The sequence below is a fragment of the Monodon monoceros genome, unplaced genomic scaffold, assembly GCF_005190385.1.
Source record: "Monodon monoceros isolate NGI ecotype Baffin Bay Population unplaced genomic scaffold, NGI_Narwhal_1 Super_Scaffold_9, whole genome shotgun sequence".
Classification (NCBI taxonomy): Eukaryota; Metazoa; Chordata; class Mammalia; order Artiodactyla; family Monodontidae; genus Monodon; species Monodon monoceros.
This window is the reverse complement of record NW_021703786.1, coordinates 11,013,070-11,031,155: the sequence shown is the minus strand read 5'-3', so window position 1 is coordinate 11,031,155 and position 18,086 is coordinate 11,013,070. Positions and strand designations below refer to the sequence as shown.

At 44.1% G+C, this 18,086-nt stretch overlaps 1 protein-coding gene across 11 annotated transcripts in view; it reads left to right on the top strand.

Annotated features, from left to right (window-relative positions):
- The window catches only part of ACACA (acetyl-CoA carboxylase alpha), a 238,061-nt gene that overhangs the window by 205,903 nt on the left and 14,072 nt on the right, over window positions 1-18,086 (top strand). For all 11 annotated transcript variants that reach the window (XM_029213013.1, XM_029213014.1, XM_029213019.1 and 8 more), the window contains 2 exons: window positions 4,514-4,691; window positions 6,411-6,523. In XM_029213013.1, the coding sequence (XP_029068846.1) occupies window positions 4,514-4,691; window positions 6,411-6,523 (291 nt within the window). The remainder of the gene's footprint in view (window positions 1-4,513; window positions 4,692-6,410; window positions 6,524-18,086) is intronic.

The following is an 18,086-nucleotide window of genomic DNA, read 5'->3' as shown; positions in this document are numbered from 1 at the left end:
TCCCAAGAATAGAATATCTAGGTTCCTGAGAAAGTAATTATCCACCTACCGCCCCTCTGCTTTGGGGTTATTGTGACAGGAAACTGCAAGAACTCAGAAATGAGTTATGGGTTTTTAATTGTAAAATATACATAATAGTTATCCTATTAACCATTTGTAAGTGTACAGTTCATCGGCATTAAATACATTCACAATGTTGTGTAACCATCACTACTGTCTGTACCCAAAACTTTTTCATCATCCTCGACATAAAGTCTATACCCATTAAATAGTAACTCCCCACCCCCACCCCCGTCCCTAATCAAAAACGAGTTATTGGCCTGATGTGGAGCAGGACCAGCTCTGTTTTCTGAATTTTGGTGCTGCTGCTGCATCCGTTTACACGTCACTTAAGACAGATAAGCTTTGGGGAAGATGGAGATCAGTGTGAAAGTAGGAGGGGAGGAACACCCCCCTTTCATAGTTACATGCAGGCCAGGATGTTTTCTATGTATTATCTCATGTAAAGGGACCAAAGCTGAGAGTCATTCCATATCCCTTGGGGAGATGTTTGCAGTTTTGGTTTCAATACTGGCTGGGGATTATGCAGGGAGGGAAAATAAACAATTATGCCATCCCTGAGTGCACACAAACACACAGCCAGGAGCCGACTGCACTGTGGGTAAAATGACTCCAAAACTGTGTGTAATGAGTAGGAAAAGATTAGAGACAGCTCTTGCTATGCTGAAAATTGACATTAGTGGAGGGGGGAAAAATAACCTCTTTACTAGTCGGCCTAGGAGGTCTAATTCAAGCAGTAAAAATATAAATAAATAAATAAAAGCATGTCAAGATGGCATTGGTGCTTTTTTTCCAATGAGCTCTATCTGGCCGGAAGGCTATTCAGCATAATGCAAAATTAAATTATAAAAACTGGCTGAATATTTAGATGGAAGAGCCATTTGGAAGCAGTTTATTTAGACAAACCGGCAGTGACCCACAACAGGGAGACATCAAGCATGAAATTTACTAGAAATTAGCACCAGGGTCCCAGCCACAGCATGAATAGCTTGATAGGATGCAAATCCCAGTGATATTAAGCTGCCTCACTGCTGGTGCTACAGGGTCACTCTCAGTTGGCTTTTCATGTTATACTTATTATTTTTTCCTGGGACAGGTTATAAATAACAATAAAAAACATTTATTGAAAACTTTAACTGGAATGGAAGTCTATTATAAAGTCTCTGATTACTTGGATGTTGAAATACAGTGTCAGCCGGCCATAATGAACTCATGAGAGACATTATGTGTATGCAGCTTGTGTATGCCTGATGTCTACCTTCAGCTTCTAACAGATAATCTCGCCTCAAGCCAATAAGATCTGTTCCAGTTTTGAGAGAGCAGAGCACTGTGGAAACACCCTACCGCCCTGCTCCCTTGTTTGGTACAGGCGGCTGCTGTGGTGTATCCCTGTTGTGTAACAATGAAGGCTCCAGGCAGGTCTGGCGCCTGGGTGCTAAGAACAGGCTGGAAAGGCTATGTGCTCACCGTTCATGCAGATGTGCTTTGCTCAGAATGCTTAGAAAGCTGCAGGCTCCCCCTCTTTCCGAGGAAGAACCTTTCAGTATTTTCCATTCCCATCGCATTTCTCAGGGCCTGAGAGAATTGACAGTCAGCATATGCATAGCTTTACAGTTCCCTAGACTGATGTCTAGCCTAAACCCTTGGGGATCCCCCTTCCCCTGCTGCTCTTGGCTATGCTTTTGCTCTGTCTCTTAAATATGAAGGGATTTCAAACAAATGTGTGTCAGATTGTTGCCAAGCGCTTCAACCTGCCTTTCAGGAATGTGTGGGCTGGGGCAGCTGTGAATCAGTACAAGCATGTGGATTGTAGAATTTGTGTGTTTGTTTATATTTTAATAGCCTTTGTTGCCTTTGGAGTGTTTTGATGATGCGGATAGTGGGGTGTTGATGTTCCAGGTTAGATGGAGGCGTTTTTTTCAAGTCCCAAGCTTGTCAGCTTCAATGAAGCTTGATGCCCCTTTTCTACTCACAGTCTTGGGGCCTGAAGATAATTGTTTGGCAGTCGGATCCATGCCCTTCACAGAGCTGCTAGTATAAGTTCTGATATCTCTGAACATACCAAAAATCCAGGCAAAATTCAGAAATACTCATTTATTCAAGTCTCTTTTCTGGCTTCTGTTTTACTGAGCCCTTGTGTCAGATGCTGGAAGGCAGATTACTTCAGCCTTCTGCGCTTTCCTCGCCTTAAGAGGGATGGGTTAAGAATGAAGTAGCAGAATGTGGACTTAAGAGACAAAGAGATCTGGGTTCAAAGTCTCAACTCTGCCACTTACTCACTTAAGCCTCAGTTTACTCACCTGTCACTTGGGTATGAGAAAAAGAAGAGTTTTCTGGTGATTAAATGATTTACGTGTGTGTGTGTGTGTGTGTGTGTGTGTGTGTGTGTGTGTGTGTATGTGTATGTAATCATGCTCCCTCGTATACAGTAAGCTAGCCATGAAGATGAAAAGGGACCAAAGTCCATTTCACAAAAATAAAATGCACACATACTCAACTTTATCCCAAACAATTTGCTTATACTATGAAATTAAGTTTTGTTTTGTTTTAATTAAATACATGGAAGTACATTTTTAATAAAGTCCTCTCCGTTTTGGGGAGCTGGGTCTGTTCATCATAGTACAGAGCTGGATTTTGATGTAGACATGTCTTTAACAAACAGAAGTGAGTGAAGAGGCTGGAAACTCTGTCATTTACCTCTTAACTTACTTTTTTTTCACATAGAATGACTTTTTGGGTGCCATTTGCTGTTGTTTCACTTTCTCCTTTTATCTCCACCTCCCATTTCTTCTCCGCACATGATACGGTTGAGAGCCACTCCTTCCTGTTACTCATTCTGAGACTGTACTCTTGGCAGCACTGAAAAATGTACTGCTAATTACACAATTATTTTATTATGTCGCACTGGTTGAAATATCCACTAAAGAATTAATTTAGTTAAAATAATTTGAACTGAGCAATTATTTTCATAACCACGGAATTAGCGTAAAGCGCTTAAAGTCCTTTATTCCCTGCTCTTCATACAGCAGTTGTGTAATTAGCAGTAAATTTTTTTGGTCTTTGCTTTCCTCCCAAAGGAATAAATGTCTTTGTTCTGATCATATATACAGAGTGTGTGACCATTCACATTCTGCATAGAGTAGGGAGTTTTTCCTGGGGCAACTTCTGAGTTTTTAGAATTCCTTCACAGACCAGCCAGCCAGGTTGGAGCAATGGAGAAAGGCATATAGGCCTTGCAGAGAACTGTGCTCACCCATGGTTTCTATACAGAGCCATTTTTACTTTGGAGAAGGTAGAGGTTTAATTTGCCAGTAACTACAGTGAAAGCAATTTCTCTTTGGTTTGCTCTTAAGTTCCTGAAAAATGCCTCTTTGCTTTGGGTTTCCAGATTGATTTATTCCAAATTGAGATCCTCTCTTTGTTAGGAAAGTTTGAACTCAGTTGAACCTGTTATTTGATGTTTCAAAAGGATCCACTGTGGTTCCACTGCAATACTCATTAAACATCTGGAATCATAACCTAAAACTTCAGCAGTGTTTAGACTTCAGTGAGCTAGGAAATGGGAAGAAGTCATAAATTACTGGGAAATAAATAACTGATCCTGCTTTCCAAGGACTGACTCTATTTATGCACCAAAGGTCCCTTTTCTTCAGGCTGCACCTGACCTTGGGGGGATTACAAAGCGTACTCTTTATCAGAAGAAAGAGGTGTCTCCTCTTTTTATGTGGCTGTGTGATAGTTCCAATAAATACATATGCACTTAACTTTTTTTCTCGTTGGTACCCTGATAAAATGCAACTGATAAAGAATTAATTTTTTTTTTCTCGCTGTGTTCTTTACAAAGCATGCGTGTGCTCACTCATTTATTCAGCAGACACTTACTGAACACTAACTATGTTCTAGGCACTGGACAGGACCCTGGGGATGCAAAGATGAAAGATGCAGTTTTTTGAAGATAAAATTTTTGAAGGATGCATTTCCATTAGCTGTGCATTTTAAGGGCTTATCATATGCTAAGTATCATGAGAAGAACTGAAAAGAGCTTGAATAGTTCCTTCAGAAAACTTAATGTAGTGAGAGAGATCACATATTGACATGAAAAATACTCAACATTTGTAGAGCGAGTGTGAATTAATGTGGTGAAACCTGAGTACAGAAATTCAGGGAAGATGTAAAATGGATATGCAGTCCATAGGGCCTGCACCCTGAATCTGGTGAAAGGCAGTGCACTTCTGTCATACTTTTGAAGATCCCGTGGAGTCTTAAATAGAATACAGATGGAGACACCAATTGCTTTAGTCTTCAGGGGGGCCAAACGGGACCTGGGGCAGCTGCACCCCCAGACCTGTCACCTCTGGCCATGAGCAAGCAGCCTTATTCCTCTGTGTGTCACGATGTGAGCAATGTTCGGAAGCACTGCTTCATGGTTTCTAATTTGTCTCATTCTCCACAGATATGTACGACCAAGTGCTGAAGTTTGGCGCTTACATCGTGGATGGCTTACGGGAGTGCTCGCAGCCTGTGATGGTTTACATTCCTCCACAGGCCGAGCTCCGGGGTGGCTCCTGGGTCGTGATTGACCCCACCATCAACCCGCGGCACATGGAGATGTATGCTGACCGAGAAAGCAGGTAGTGCTCCTTCCTCGTTTCCACTCACTGCCTCTGGGGGATCCTCTAGCTGTTGGTTTCCTCCTGGAGAGCATCATAACCAAGGGACCTTTATTTGAATCTGTGTATCCGCAGAGGGCTCCAAGTTCAGAAAAATAGGCTTTCTAGAAAGCATGCGCCAGCATGAGAAGGGAACCAGGCTGGAGTCAGGCTTTCCCGGTGTGATCCCCACCCCAGATTCTTTTACCATGAAGTCCTCTATCCAGGCACCCCCAAACTCTGAGAGACCCTCTCCTGTATGTTGTTCAGATATACCTATTCATCATCTCTTTCTTAGGTATGTGGCAGAGGGAGCTTAAAGCGAGGTGGAGAGGAAGGACTGACTTGTTAGTCTGGAGTTCTGGGGGCTTCCCCAGGCCCTGCCGCTGACTAGTGAGGAACTTGGAGGGGTCCTCGCTCTCCCTGGGTTGCTTCTCCTTGTCTGTGGAACGACCTGGGTGGCCATCGAGGTGCACCATGGCACCTGCATTCTGTGGTTCCAACCAGAGCTTCTCCCACACAGCGCAGTGCCTCACTCTGGCATTCGGGGAGGCCTGGAGAACACAGTGTTTGCAGCACAAAGAGAACTGCAAGAGAAAATCCCAAGCTTCTGTTAGACGTTGGCACCTGCAACACTTAAATCCAGCTTCCTTTCATAATCTGCTTTCAACCCTTTTGTAAATCTCACATCATATCTCCTTGACATTTTCCATGCCAGTTCCTACATCCAATCATTTTATTAGAGCACCTATGTCTCTCTTTTCCCAAAAATTTCAGCCTCTTATTTCAAAAACTGCTTGAGAGAGTCCAGTGGTTTTATTGTCAAATCACTAGGCTAGCGTTCTATACTTAGGGGCTTACTTTTAAGTGCTAACTTAACCCCTGATCTGATATCAGATGGGAGACAAGTCCTCTGCAGACTTTAGAACAAGACTGTATGGTTTTAAATCCAGCTCTGTCACTTGTTAGCCTTGGACAAGTCTCCTAACATCCCGTACCTTAGTTTCCTCCTCTGTGAAATGGGGATCATAGTACCTTACTTCATAGTGGATATAGACTGGGCCTGGGATTGTCATAAAGATTTTTACATTGACCTTAGAACAGTGCCATGCACAGAGTTAAGCATTAGCTGTAATTTTCTTTTTTTATGTAGAAAGTCTTTAAAAAAAAAAAGGTGTGTAGGGTAAAGTTCCTGGTAATAGAACATCATTAGCATGCACTAGAAGTGACCCTGAAACCTATGCCATTTCCATAGCAGCAGGGTGCCGTCTGTGTGTAGGACCAGTCAGCACCCCGCCACTCCCTCATTGCATGGCCTGAGTGATGGAGACTGCTCCTCTGCCACTGCGGCTACATCAACTTTTTTTTTTTTTTTTTCTGAAAAATGTGATTCCTGTTACCCTTATCAGCTGTAGGTGGTGGAATCTGTATTCTTCTCCCTTTGAGATGGAAGTAGACTGATGTCATAATAAGAATTATTTTAATTGCTTTTTGCCAGGCCTTTCTCATACCCCACTTAGACTCTTCTCTGGTGCCTGCTTCTCTCCCTGGGGTTCCCTCTGTGAACTGTGGGTGGGTAAAACCATAATGAAGCTATTTCCTGGTCCACAGATTGTAACTGGCCTCATTCTGTTGTCTCCTTCCTTTAAAGTGCCTCTATTTCTGTTTTGTTTTGTTTCCTTTCCTTTCTCTGTGATCCAGGGGATCAGTTCTGGAGCCAGAAGGGACAGTAGAAATCAAATTCCGCAGAAAGGATCTGGTGAAAACCATGCGTCGGGTGGACCCCGTCTACATCCACTTGGCTGAGCGATTGGGTATGTCTGCTTGTCCTCCTGGCAAATCAATGAGCCGTTCAGCTGATTTGTAATGAGTGCATTCATAGGCCAGGGGAGGAGGCACTGAAGCATTTGATCAAATTCATGATCATCTTTATTTACTGTCCTCTCTATGGTAAGAACCCTGGTAGAATGAAATAGGGTGTGTAATAGGAGGGAAAGTGGGCTCTTAAAAAAGCAAAAGTCACCCGATTTTTTTCTTCTGATATTTCCTTATAGTTCAAACAACCCATCTTTCTAGGCTTGTGGATGTCCTTGTAAAGAATGATTAGCTGGAAGTTGCTGTTGGGGGCAGGCTGATCAGGCAGAGAACATGCTAGGCTTAAGTATCCTGTTTCTGCTTGTCTCTCTGGACGAGCCTGCCTTGTTTCTGAAGAGCCAGTGTCACAGGATGGAAAAGCCAGAGGCCTACCCAGGCGGCATCCTGGGGCCATCCTGAGCTGGAGAAATGGAAGTAAAAATTGTACACTGTGCACTTAAAATAGAGGCCGAGCAGCAGAATCCCTGGGAGCATTTGCACTCCATGCTTCCAGCCGTTACTGTCGCTCATTTGTTTCTGGAGCTTTTGGAAGGCGCTTGCAATTTGAACATTGGACTAAACTGTGGGGGCCCTGTGTCAAGTCCAGAGTCTGAATGAGTTTCAGAGTCTCTTAAAACACTGATTTTCTGCCCAGGTCTCCCATCGAGCCCTTTGCTCTGTTAGTAAAGATAATGGCTTAGGGTCTTTTGTTTGTTGGTTTGGTTTGTTTTTGTTTTTTAAAGACAACAGGGAGATTGTCTTTAAAAGGTAGTGAAACTCAGTGAATGGAAGACATAAAAAAGAGATGCTAGCTCATTTATGTTTCAAATAGTAAGTTAATTAATAAAGTACCATTTGTGAACTCTTTACATCCTCACCATCCAGAGACACAGAAACTTCTGAGAGTTTGCCTGCCCTCACCCTAGAGACCGCACGTCCTGGCATCAGAGGCCTGAGCCGTGCGCGATGTTGCTTGCCATACACAGTGACTCGGGTTACCATAAACCCTGTTTGTGTCCCATTGTTTGCCGTTAGGAAACAACCACCAATAACTCTAACCCACCGCAGCCTGATCCTTTTATAGGAAATGCACACATACAACAAGAAATTGGCAAAGTTGTTTCTAAAATCTATTGCCACCCAGAATTGTTGAGGTGGTTTTTCTTCCTCTTTCTTCTCCAAACAGGATAATTACTTCTGACCAACCCCATACACTTTAATTAAAGTAACTGCAGCTCAAGAGCAAGTTACCCACAACTGTACACAGAGAGAGCTCTAAAAGCTTCAGCCACTGATAAGCATCTCACTTAGATGCCTCATAATTGCTCCCAGCATCCAGCGATCGCCGCCATCGCCGTTTTTACCACTAATTCTGCACGAAGGCAGCAACGCCACAATTTCAGAACACAGCGAATTGCATAATTTTCTTTTTTTCCTCTTTTTCTTTCTTTTTTTCTTTTTTCCTGATTTTCTTTCTGGCCAATTTAAAATTTGTCAAAGTCGGTCTCCTTCTGGATCACTGCCCTTTGATATTTCGCGCACTCCATTTGCCACAAACAAGCCGCAGGGCCGCAGTTCATGCTGACTCCAGCAGAGAGAGAGCTCCATTTATCTTACACTGCCTGCTGAATTCCTGCTCATTACCTGGGGGTTCACTGCCTCTTTTTAACCCCCCAGTGGCTGTCATCATCCCTTCAGAGTAACTGGCTGGTAGGAAGAGGGATCCTCGCTAACATCTGTTTGTAGAATGACTGGATGGTGAGGGGTGTGGGGCTGAAGCTTCTTTCTCTTGAAGGAAAGTGATATCGCTCCCGCATTCACCCAGCATCTTTTAACTTTTGAAACACGGAAAGGGGAAAGGGAGGAGATTCCCAAGGGATGGCCATTTAATCATTTGTTACAAATCATCTTATTATCAATTTCCTATCCACATTGAAGAAAACCATATTTATTTAACCTGGACCAAAATGGCACTAGAGGAAAAATCCTTAGTCGGCGAAGTGTGAAGCAGGCACTGGCCCGGGGCAGCTTGGGGCATGAGCAGTGGAGCTGGAGTAAAAATAACTACGTACAGGTCTTGGGTATGTTGCTTGCAGGTAAGTCGTGTAACTTCTCCAGGCATCAGCTTCTTCATCTAGAGAGTGGGGGTAGTGCTCCCGCCTAGCCAGCGCGGGGGTTAGATGAACGTGCGCTGTCTTTGAATCTGCGAAGCAGTTTGCAAACATGGTGATTGGCATCGTTTCCTTTCCCTCCTAATCATCGGAAGAAGCAGATGCCGCGTTTGTAATCGAGCATTTTCTGTGGCTTAGGCCCCCTTTGGGAGCGAGTGGTATAGGGAAGGAAATACGAAAGAAGCAGAAGAAGCAGTCTTGTCTCAGGTATTCTCTGTCAGTCAGGGAGACCATAGACGTCCAGGTGTGTTCGTGACAGAAGAGATCAGTGGGGATGTAACAGAAGAAACATTTGTGAACCCGGCTCCTTTTGGGTTCACATTGGCTTTTGGCTCCTTTCTCAGTGCCTAGAAGCAGACTGCCAAAATGCTTTTTCACAAAGTGGGTAAAAATGACCTCAGTTTCCAGACTGGGAGATCGAGGCAGAAGGAAGAGTTAAGTAAGTCATCCAAGGCACAAAGTAAATGTACGCTAGTGCCCAGAAGGGAATTCTGGTTCCCTGTGTGCTCCTTTTCTCAGGATTTCCTCAGATATTTACCTCAGCTGAATACTAAGCCTGATCAAAAGTAAACAGGAGCTCTTTTTTTATAAATTTATTTATTTATTTATAAATTTATTTATTTATTTTTGGCTGCGTTGGGTCTTCGTTGCTGCGCGCGGGCTTTCTCTAGTTGCAGCGAGTGAGGGCTACTGTTCCTTGTGGTGTGTGGGCTTCTCGTTGCGGTGGCTTCTCTTGTTGCGGAGCACGGGCTCTAGGCGCGTGGGCTTCAGTAGTTGTGGCACGTGGGCTCCGTAGTTGTGGCTTGCAGGCTCTAGAACTCAGGCTCAGTAGTTGTGGCACACGGGCTCAGTTGCTCCGCGGCCTGTGGGATCTTCCCGGGCCAGGGCTTGAACCCGTGTCCCCTGCATTGGCAGGCGGATTCTGAACCACTGCACCACCAGGGAAGTCCCTAAACAAGTTCTTTAAACAAGAGTGCTTTCCCTTTGTGATCTGAAGCCAACTCCACGGAGAGGAATCTGACATAGGAGGACGTCTGAGGAGTAGATGTTATCCTGTGTTCCCAGTCTCTTCCCAAATGGGCCTCTGCACGGGGGAGCGTGCCACCAGGTCACTTAGACAAACCAGTGCATGGTGATTGTGCTCAAAATACTCTCTAAGAATAATGAATAATGTTTAACTTCTGAACAGCTAACGTCATCTCTTTCAGGATTCTTAGTTTTTAAAAATGGCCTTTTGTCATTTTATATAGTTAGTTTGGGTAGAGGTGGTGAATTACTAGTTTACAGTTCTGTGATTATAACAGAGAGTATGAAAATAGTACATAGATTGGTCCCTCATAAAGGTAAAGGGAAGAATTACCCCAGCAAGAAATGTGATGTCAGACCAAATACCAGAGTCTTGCATTGCTGGACCAGTTCTGACCCTGGGTTCTCAGAACCCGGGCTTGGGAGAGTCAGTGCAGAGAGGAAAATGTCCTACCATTCTGGTCACCTTAAGGAAATTAAATTCCTTCTTTGGAAACAGAGCGCAGCCCTCCAAGGCTTCCCTGTGTCTCTATGATATCCTTTTACCTCCAGGACAGGGAGAGCGGCCTTAGAGCAGGACAGCCTTCCCAGCCTGGCCTCTTGATGCTGTGACGTGAGATCCTCTTCTGGATCCTCATCCTCCTCTTGTGTTCCGAGGGAAGTGACAAATCAATTTAGGTAGAGAGAGAACCCTCTGGCCCAAGCGTGAAGCCACTGTAAGCTCCCCGCCGTCCCTCTCCTCAGTACAAAGAGCACCTGGGCCAAGGAGCCGCTTGGTGGAACTTTATTCTGCTCCAGACACACGTCTTGGTCATGGCCCTGTTCCCAGACAGCCGGGCAGCCTGCCATGCAGCGCACTGGCCGTGCCCACGTGGACGGAGCGCGTTCTGGGAGTGGTGGTCTGACACAGGCAGCAGCGAGCACCACTGCTGGCCCCTGCTTGGCCGTAAGGCCCTAGCCCACACCCCACACGCCTCCCGGCCTGAGGCACCCTGGGCGTAGGTAGGTGGAGTATTGTGGCTGCAGTGAGGATACATGTGTCTGAAAATCCTCAGGAATGCCTCACTCCCAAGCCTTCTCTTTAGCCAGCGGGATGACAGGAAATGGATACTTCCTTGAGTTAAGGGGACTCAAGGGTTAAGTTGCTTTTCTGGCAGAGGTGATCGAAGTTTCTGCGCTGTGTGTGCTTTTCTATCTCTTGTGCCCTCTTCAAGATGCTGTAAGCTGAAAAGAGCTCAGGTTGCTTATTTGAGGCACAAAGCAGTGTCCTTACCTGGAAAGTTGATCATGGGAAAGAAAGAAGTCCTAATACTCAGCCTGGGGAGTGGCCTCTGGCCCTCTCCCTGTTGTACACAGAGTGTCCTCCCTGGCACCGAGGCCCCCAAACACTGGGCTCCTTAGTAGGTAGGCTGCTGAGAAACAACGTAAGACTTTCTATCATGAAGGTAGAGATGATGGGATCCTCCTTTAAGTTAGCAGCAGCTTAAAACCCACCTGTCACACCGATTCAGAAGCTCTTCGGCTTGATGCAATTTAGTGCAGTAGTGACAACATTTTCTGGGAAGGAGAAGGGGTCGTCCTTTTGGTGTGATCTGATTGTATTTATAGAAGCATCTGGGCTTGCCTCTTCCCAGGAAGGAGTGAGTCACAATTCCCTCAGGCTGGAGGGACCTGGCAGGCATTCTGTTAGACTGTAAAACCTAAGCTTCTGCCTGCCTGAGGCTGTCATGAGAACTTGTCAGAGGGACCCTCTTCCCCACTTGGTCCCAGATGACCCAGATCCTTGTCCTCCCGCCTGCCAGACTGAGGAAGAGCAACTTAGAGAAAGAAAATAGTACAGACTGCCAGGCTTAATTGCCACTAGAATTCAGAGAATTCTGTGCTGTTTCCTGACTCTTTTGTGTGGGGTGTTTGCATGGGGGCACAGGGGACAAGGCTGCAGGGGGAGTAATGTATTTAATATATTTTTTTAATCCGCATTTGGAAATCTCTGGCTTTACTATAATGATTTTTAAAAATATGAACAGTAGAGCACTAACGCCATCGCAAGGAACCTCAGGGTTAAACATCCCTTGAGAGGATTGCTGTTAAAATCAATATGCATATACAGTTGTATTTAGATAGTTATGGCCCCCTTTGAAGAAAAGCAAGATATATAAAAGTGGGATTTTAAAAAAAACTAGATACACTGGGAGAAATTATTCCCATTACAAAAGGATTATTTGCTTTACCAAAGGATTCACTGCAGGGTTCCTTCTAAATAGCTCCCTTAGGGCATTTAAAACAGGATCTGATTTCCACAGTTTTTCAAGAATGCTTTTGTGTAAAGGCAGGCACACCTGTTATGGATACGGAAATAGTTTTGCAGGTTTTTTTTTTTTCCACCCTATCTTACTGTATTTTAGAGAAATTTCTTTCAACATAGAAAATGTGTTTACATAGATCTTTTAAACAGCTACTTACGTTTGTACTTCTGAATCTTAATAAGATTCCAGTCTTTTTTATGCTGATTTTTCAATCTTAAGGTTGAGGAATGGGTATGTGTTCTCATATCTGAGATATTCAGGAGCTTAGTGGGGAGGGTGATCTAGTTCTTTTCTTTAGCGTCATAAGTATTTAACCAATCACAGCAAATTGCCTTCTTCTTCTTCAGAGGAGGAGGAGGAAGGGCACATGAAAGTTAAAATTGGGTTTAAATTTACATAGGCTTCTTGATAGAACTAAAAAAAAAAGTTAAGAATTAAAAGAACACACACTTTAATATCACATCCTTTTTCCTGTTTGCCAGATTAGGATGGTTGTTACATAAATGAGAAACAGCTCAGAAAAGGAAAGAGATTTCTGCAAGGTCACCTAGTGCCTTTGGCTGAGCAGAGAATTTTTAGCCTACCACTCTGATTTTTATTCTAAGCTTTGAAGGTCTCACCCTCCCCCCAAATCATACTCCATGGTCTGCTCATCCATACGGTAAGGCTGGCCACCTCCCGCCCTCCCCCAGGGTCAAGGCTGGGTAAAAGCACCTCCTGCCGCAGAAATCAGCGGTCTCCTCAGAAGCTTCTCTTCAGCTTTGACCCCATGGAGGAGAGATGTGGCTTTTCATTATGTCCTGGCCCCTGGAACACCTGACAGGCTGCTGTCCTGTGGACACGTGCAGGTCAGTTTAACTTGTTTCATTTAAAAAGCATGGACTCTGAAGCCAGACTGCCTAAGCCCAAATCCCAGCTCCATCATCTCCTGGCTTTGTGGCCTTGGACAAGTTACTTCACTTTTTTTGTGTGCCTCAGTTTCCCCAACGATAAGATCACAGCAATCTTTTAGGGTTGTCGTGAAGATGAAATGAGATGAAAAGTACTTAAACAGTACGAGTGTATGGTAACATCTCAATAATGTTAGCTTTCATTTGATCACTAGTAATACCTCTTCTTGCGTTTAAGTCTTTAAACATTCTTAATTGTAAGGTTGGATTTTTAGGATTTCATGGGGACTCTTTGTTTTGGGAAGGAAGGCATGGGAGTGACCGACCCCTCTTTTCCCTTTTCCCGTTTCAGCCTTTTCCTAAAGTAGGGTTCTAGAAAGAATGACTTTCCTCTCTGTAGCATATTCTTAAACACACTCACACATGCACACACACTGGCTTGCTTTCCTAAAAACCCTGAGGCCCTGCAATCTGGCTAGAAAAGAAAGAAAACCATTCCAAGATATTTAATTGTACAGGGAGCTTATAGGATTGATCGAGAGCTTAGCTTTTTACAGTAGTCCAGTGAATAAGAAATGCTCCTGACAAATGATCAATGATGGGATAATCACTCTTTATCCCCCTCCTCATTCTTACCTTCTTTCTTTCAGGAGAGCAGGGTTCAGAAGTCAAAAATCTTTATAGACGCTGCTTTTAAATTAAGCAGAAAATAGACATTGACATATGTGTTAATCTCCCCTAAATCATTACTGGGGCTGGCTGCTTTGCTGTACAAGGAGAGGGGCCCTCGCTGTGCTACAGAAGGGTGTAAAACTAGCTTAAGAGCAGCCTTTGATTTTTAGAAAATAAAACGTAGAAAACCTTTTTTTCCCCCTTAAAACAAAGCACACAAATCTTTCTCTTTCTCATGGGCATTTAAAAATACATACATTCTCTACTTGTGTCTTTTCCTTGCTTTGATGCTTTTTTGAGGTAGGTCTTGAACTGCAATCAGAGGCATCACCGAAGGAATCAGACAACGCAGGCTTTGGGGGAATGTTCTGGGATCTTCCTAGTCTCACTCAGGAGGGCCAGAGTATTGTAGGTGTTTATTTTGGTATTCTTTCAGAGCTCTAGGATAGCTTGATTGGGTGGATGAGAATTTTGTTAGGCCAGGAATTAGCCTCCTCTGTCCCTCCAACTGGGTAAAGCCATGGTCTTATTCCCCCAGTGCTCTGTTCCTAAGCGCAGAAGTCCCCCTGCTCTGCACCCAGTGCCGAGCCGTGCTCTTCACTCCTCCTAACACAGTGAACCAAACTCTCCAGCTAATTGCCCTTCTGTGGCCACTGCCAGGTCTCCTGCTTGGCCACTTTCAGTACCACTTAATGTAGAAGAACACAGGCTTCAGAGACAGCCAGACCCAAGTGTAAATCCTGACTTTTCTACTTAAGAGCTGGGTGTCATTGGGCAAGTTACTTTTACGTTTCAGAGCCTTGGTTTTCTCATTTGTGAAACAGAGACCCTGTCTGTAAGGTTGGGTTATTATAAAGATTAGAGATGATGTATCTGAAGCAACTTGGAAAGCGTTCAGTAACTCTGAGGTATTCCACTTGGCAGCAGTGTTAGCAGCTGACCAGACCTGGGTCTGAACTGCGCGTGGTGACTTATGAGCTGTGTGATCCTAAAATCATGGAGTGCAGTGCCTGGCGCATAGGAAATGCTCAGTAAATGGTGTGTGTTGTATACGGAGCGCATATATGTATATATGTTGTTGACCCTGAGGGAGAACGTTGTGAGGGTCTGGAAGTCCCTATTCAGCCATATTCACGGTCCTGCCATCCCCCACCCCCCAGCAGGGCTGTGATTTTACCTGATGATCTCTCAATGCCTCAGAGATAACTGCGAGTTCGCTTCCAGACCACCACAATAAAGTGAATATCGCAATAAAGCGAGTCACGTGACTTTTTTGGGTTTCCCAGTGCATAGAAAAGTTATGTTTACACTACAAGTGTGCAAGAGCATTATATCTGAAAAACAATGTACATACTCTAATTTAAAATACTTTAGTGCTAAAAAAATGCTCACCATTATCTGAGGCTTCCGTGAATCGTAATCTTTTTGCTGGTGGAGGGTCCTGCCTCGACGTTAGTGGCTGCTGACTGATCAGGGCGGTGGTCTCTGAAGGGTGGGGGGGACGGAGGTGGCAATTTCTTAAAATAAGACACCAGTGAGGTTTGCTGCATCGATCGACTCTTCCCTTCACAAACGATTTCTCTGTAGTGTGCAGTCCTGCTTGATAGCATTGCTTGACTTCCCCATAACAAATACAGTACAGGTATAACTCGCTTTACTGTGCTTTCAAACTTTTTCATTATTATTATATTTCTTACGGTGATCTGTGATCAGTGATCTTTGATGTTATGTTTTGATGTTTTTATACTTGTTTTGGCATTTTTTAGCAATAAAGTATTCTCTAGGTATGCCTGTAACAGGAGGCGCTACCCTAGAGACGTGCATACAGAATGGGAATTATTGGAGGATGCCGTCTCGGTCTAGTCATGGGGTGGGACTGAGGTGGAACCTCAGCTTTATCAGGCAGGAGTCTGCCATCCTCATTTAGCCTTTTCTGAAGTTAAAGGGATACTAGTACCGAAGCGCTTGTACACATAAGCCAGAAACACACATAACACAGTGTTCAAAAGCTGTGGGAGCCAAGCTGCTGCATCTGGGTCCTGCCTCTGCCCCTTTCTAGCTTTGTGACCTTGGTAAGTTACATAAATTCTCAATGCCTCAGTTTCCTCACCTGTAAGAGGAGGATAATAGGAATACCAACCTCATAAGTTTGTTGTAGAATTAAATGGGTTAATAGATGTAAAGCACTTAGAACAGTGCCCAGAGCCCTGTAAATATTAGCTTTGATTACTGATTATATGCACTGGGGAGCCAGGATAAATTTTTTTTTTTAGTTGTACTTATTTTTTTAACTTTCCATTTGATATAATTTTACAGGAAAGTTACAAGAATGGTACAAGGAACTTCTGATGCCCTTTTCTCCAATTCACCTACTGTTAACTTGTTCGACTTGCTTTAAAATTTTCACATGCACAAGCTCCCTCGCTCACTCTCTCTGCACACATACGTGTTTTCTTTGAACCGTGTGAGCTAATCTGTAGACATCACGATCCTCTATCCATAAATATTCAGTGTGTGTTTCTAAGAACACAGACTTTCTTTTACATAAGCAAAATACATTTATTAAAATCAGAAGCTAGGGGCTTCCCTGGTGGCGCAGTGGTTGAGAGTCCGCCTGCCAATGCAGAGGATACGGGTTCGTGCCCCGGTCCGGGAGGATCCCATATGCCACGGAGCAGCTGGGCCTGCGCGTCTGGAGCCTGTGCTCCACAACGGGAGAGGCCGCAACAGTGAGAGGCCTGCGTGCCGCAAAAAAAAAAAAAAAATCAGAGCTATAACATTGATACAGTACTGCTGTCTAATCCATAATTCATATTAAAATTTTACCAGTTGTCCCAATAATGTCCTTTATAGCCTTTTTTTTTTGGTCCATATCTGAGATCTAATCTCAGAGCACATGTTGCAATTTGTTGTCCAGTATTTTGTCCCTTTTAATCTCAATAGTTCTTTGGCCTTTCTTTGTCTTTCATGATCTTGACAGTTTTTGAAGACTCCAGGCCACTTTTTGTAGCATTCCTTAGTTTGAATCTGTCTTATATTTTCCATGGTTAGGTTCAGATTATGCATTTTTGGCAGGAATACTGCAAAAGTGATGTCATGTCCTTCTCAGGATGTCGTATTAGGAGGCACGGGATGTCAGCTTGTCCTGTTCTCGGTGCTGGTTAGCTCTGATTACTTGTTCTAAGGTTTTGTTCACTGGGTTAATCCACTGTAAAGTTGCCATCTTCCCCTTTGTAATTAGTAAATAATTTGTAAGGAGCTGCTTTGAAACTATGTAAATATCCTGTTCCTCCTCAAAGGCTCACCCACTGGTTTTAGTATGTGTTGATAATTCTTGGCAGAATCAATGACTGTGATGGCTGTAAAATGGTGATTTTCTAATTCCATCATTCCTTCTCTATTAATTGTTAGTCTGGGGAGAGAGAGGGCTTTCCCTTCCCTTCTCCCCCATTTAATTATTTATGTCAGGGTGACTCATGGGTTCTTATTTAATTCCATAAATATTCTATCTGATGCTCAAATTGTCCCAGATTTAGCTGGTCAGAACACCTTCACACTGGTTCCTGTGTCCTTTTAACATGTCCCAGTCAGTTTTTGAGTGCTTCCCCGCTTTTTGTGACAATACACTCCAGGCTCATCTTATATTTCTCCTGCCCCAGCCGCGGAACAAACCATTTCTCCAAGGAGTCTTGGTTCCTTTTATTGTTGAAGGAAAAATGTTTGCTTCCCTGTCAAGGGTGTTATACTCGAGACCATCTCATCTCAGAAGAAGCTGGTCAGCTCTCCTCCCCGGAACCCTCCAGGCAGGTCCACCTAGAATGAACGGGCCTCCATCTCATCCCACAGTGTGGTGCCCACTGCTGTTTACCTGGTTTGGAAAGAAGGCTGCTGGGGGGTCAGGGGCCCAACGTGATGGGTCAGTGGTTGCCTCTGTGTGAGAGCCCAAGGAAAGATAGCCCTTTGTACCCTTCATCACAGTTTCAAAGTAGTGATGGGTTTTTTTTTTGTTTTTTTTTTAAAGGTGGGCTTGGGCATCCAAAAACCTCATAAGACTGAAGCTAGGTACTAGAGTTATACACGTGTTTGGGTGTAATACGGCTCACTCAGCAGCCCAAGGCTGTTTATGGCATGTGATTCATAGTGGCATAAAAAGCAAGGCCCGTTCCAGACAGACATGCTTGAAATAGGCCTTTCTCTATTGCATCCCATCACCTGTGGTCATGTATTTATTTGTCAGCTTTGGTGACAAAGCACTTCAAGTTGTCCCCAACCCCAGGGGCTGTCACCTATTGCTCTTTCAGTTAGACTTACTCCTCCTTACTGGGCAGGCAGATAAATTCTCGGTATTGATTGCAAGTTCCATTCTGAGAGTAATTAGGAAGAAAAGCACAACGTAGCAGCGCCTCTCCTGGGACACTGTTGAGTGGGGGTGGGAGGCTGCTTGTTGTAAGGAGTCCA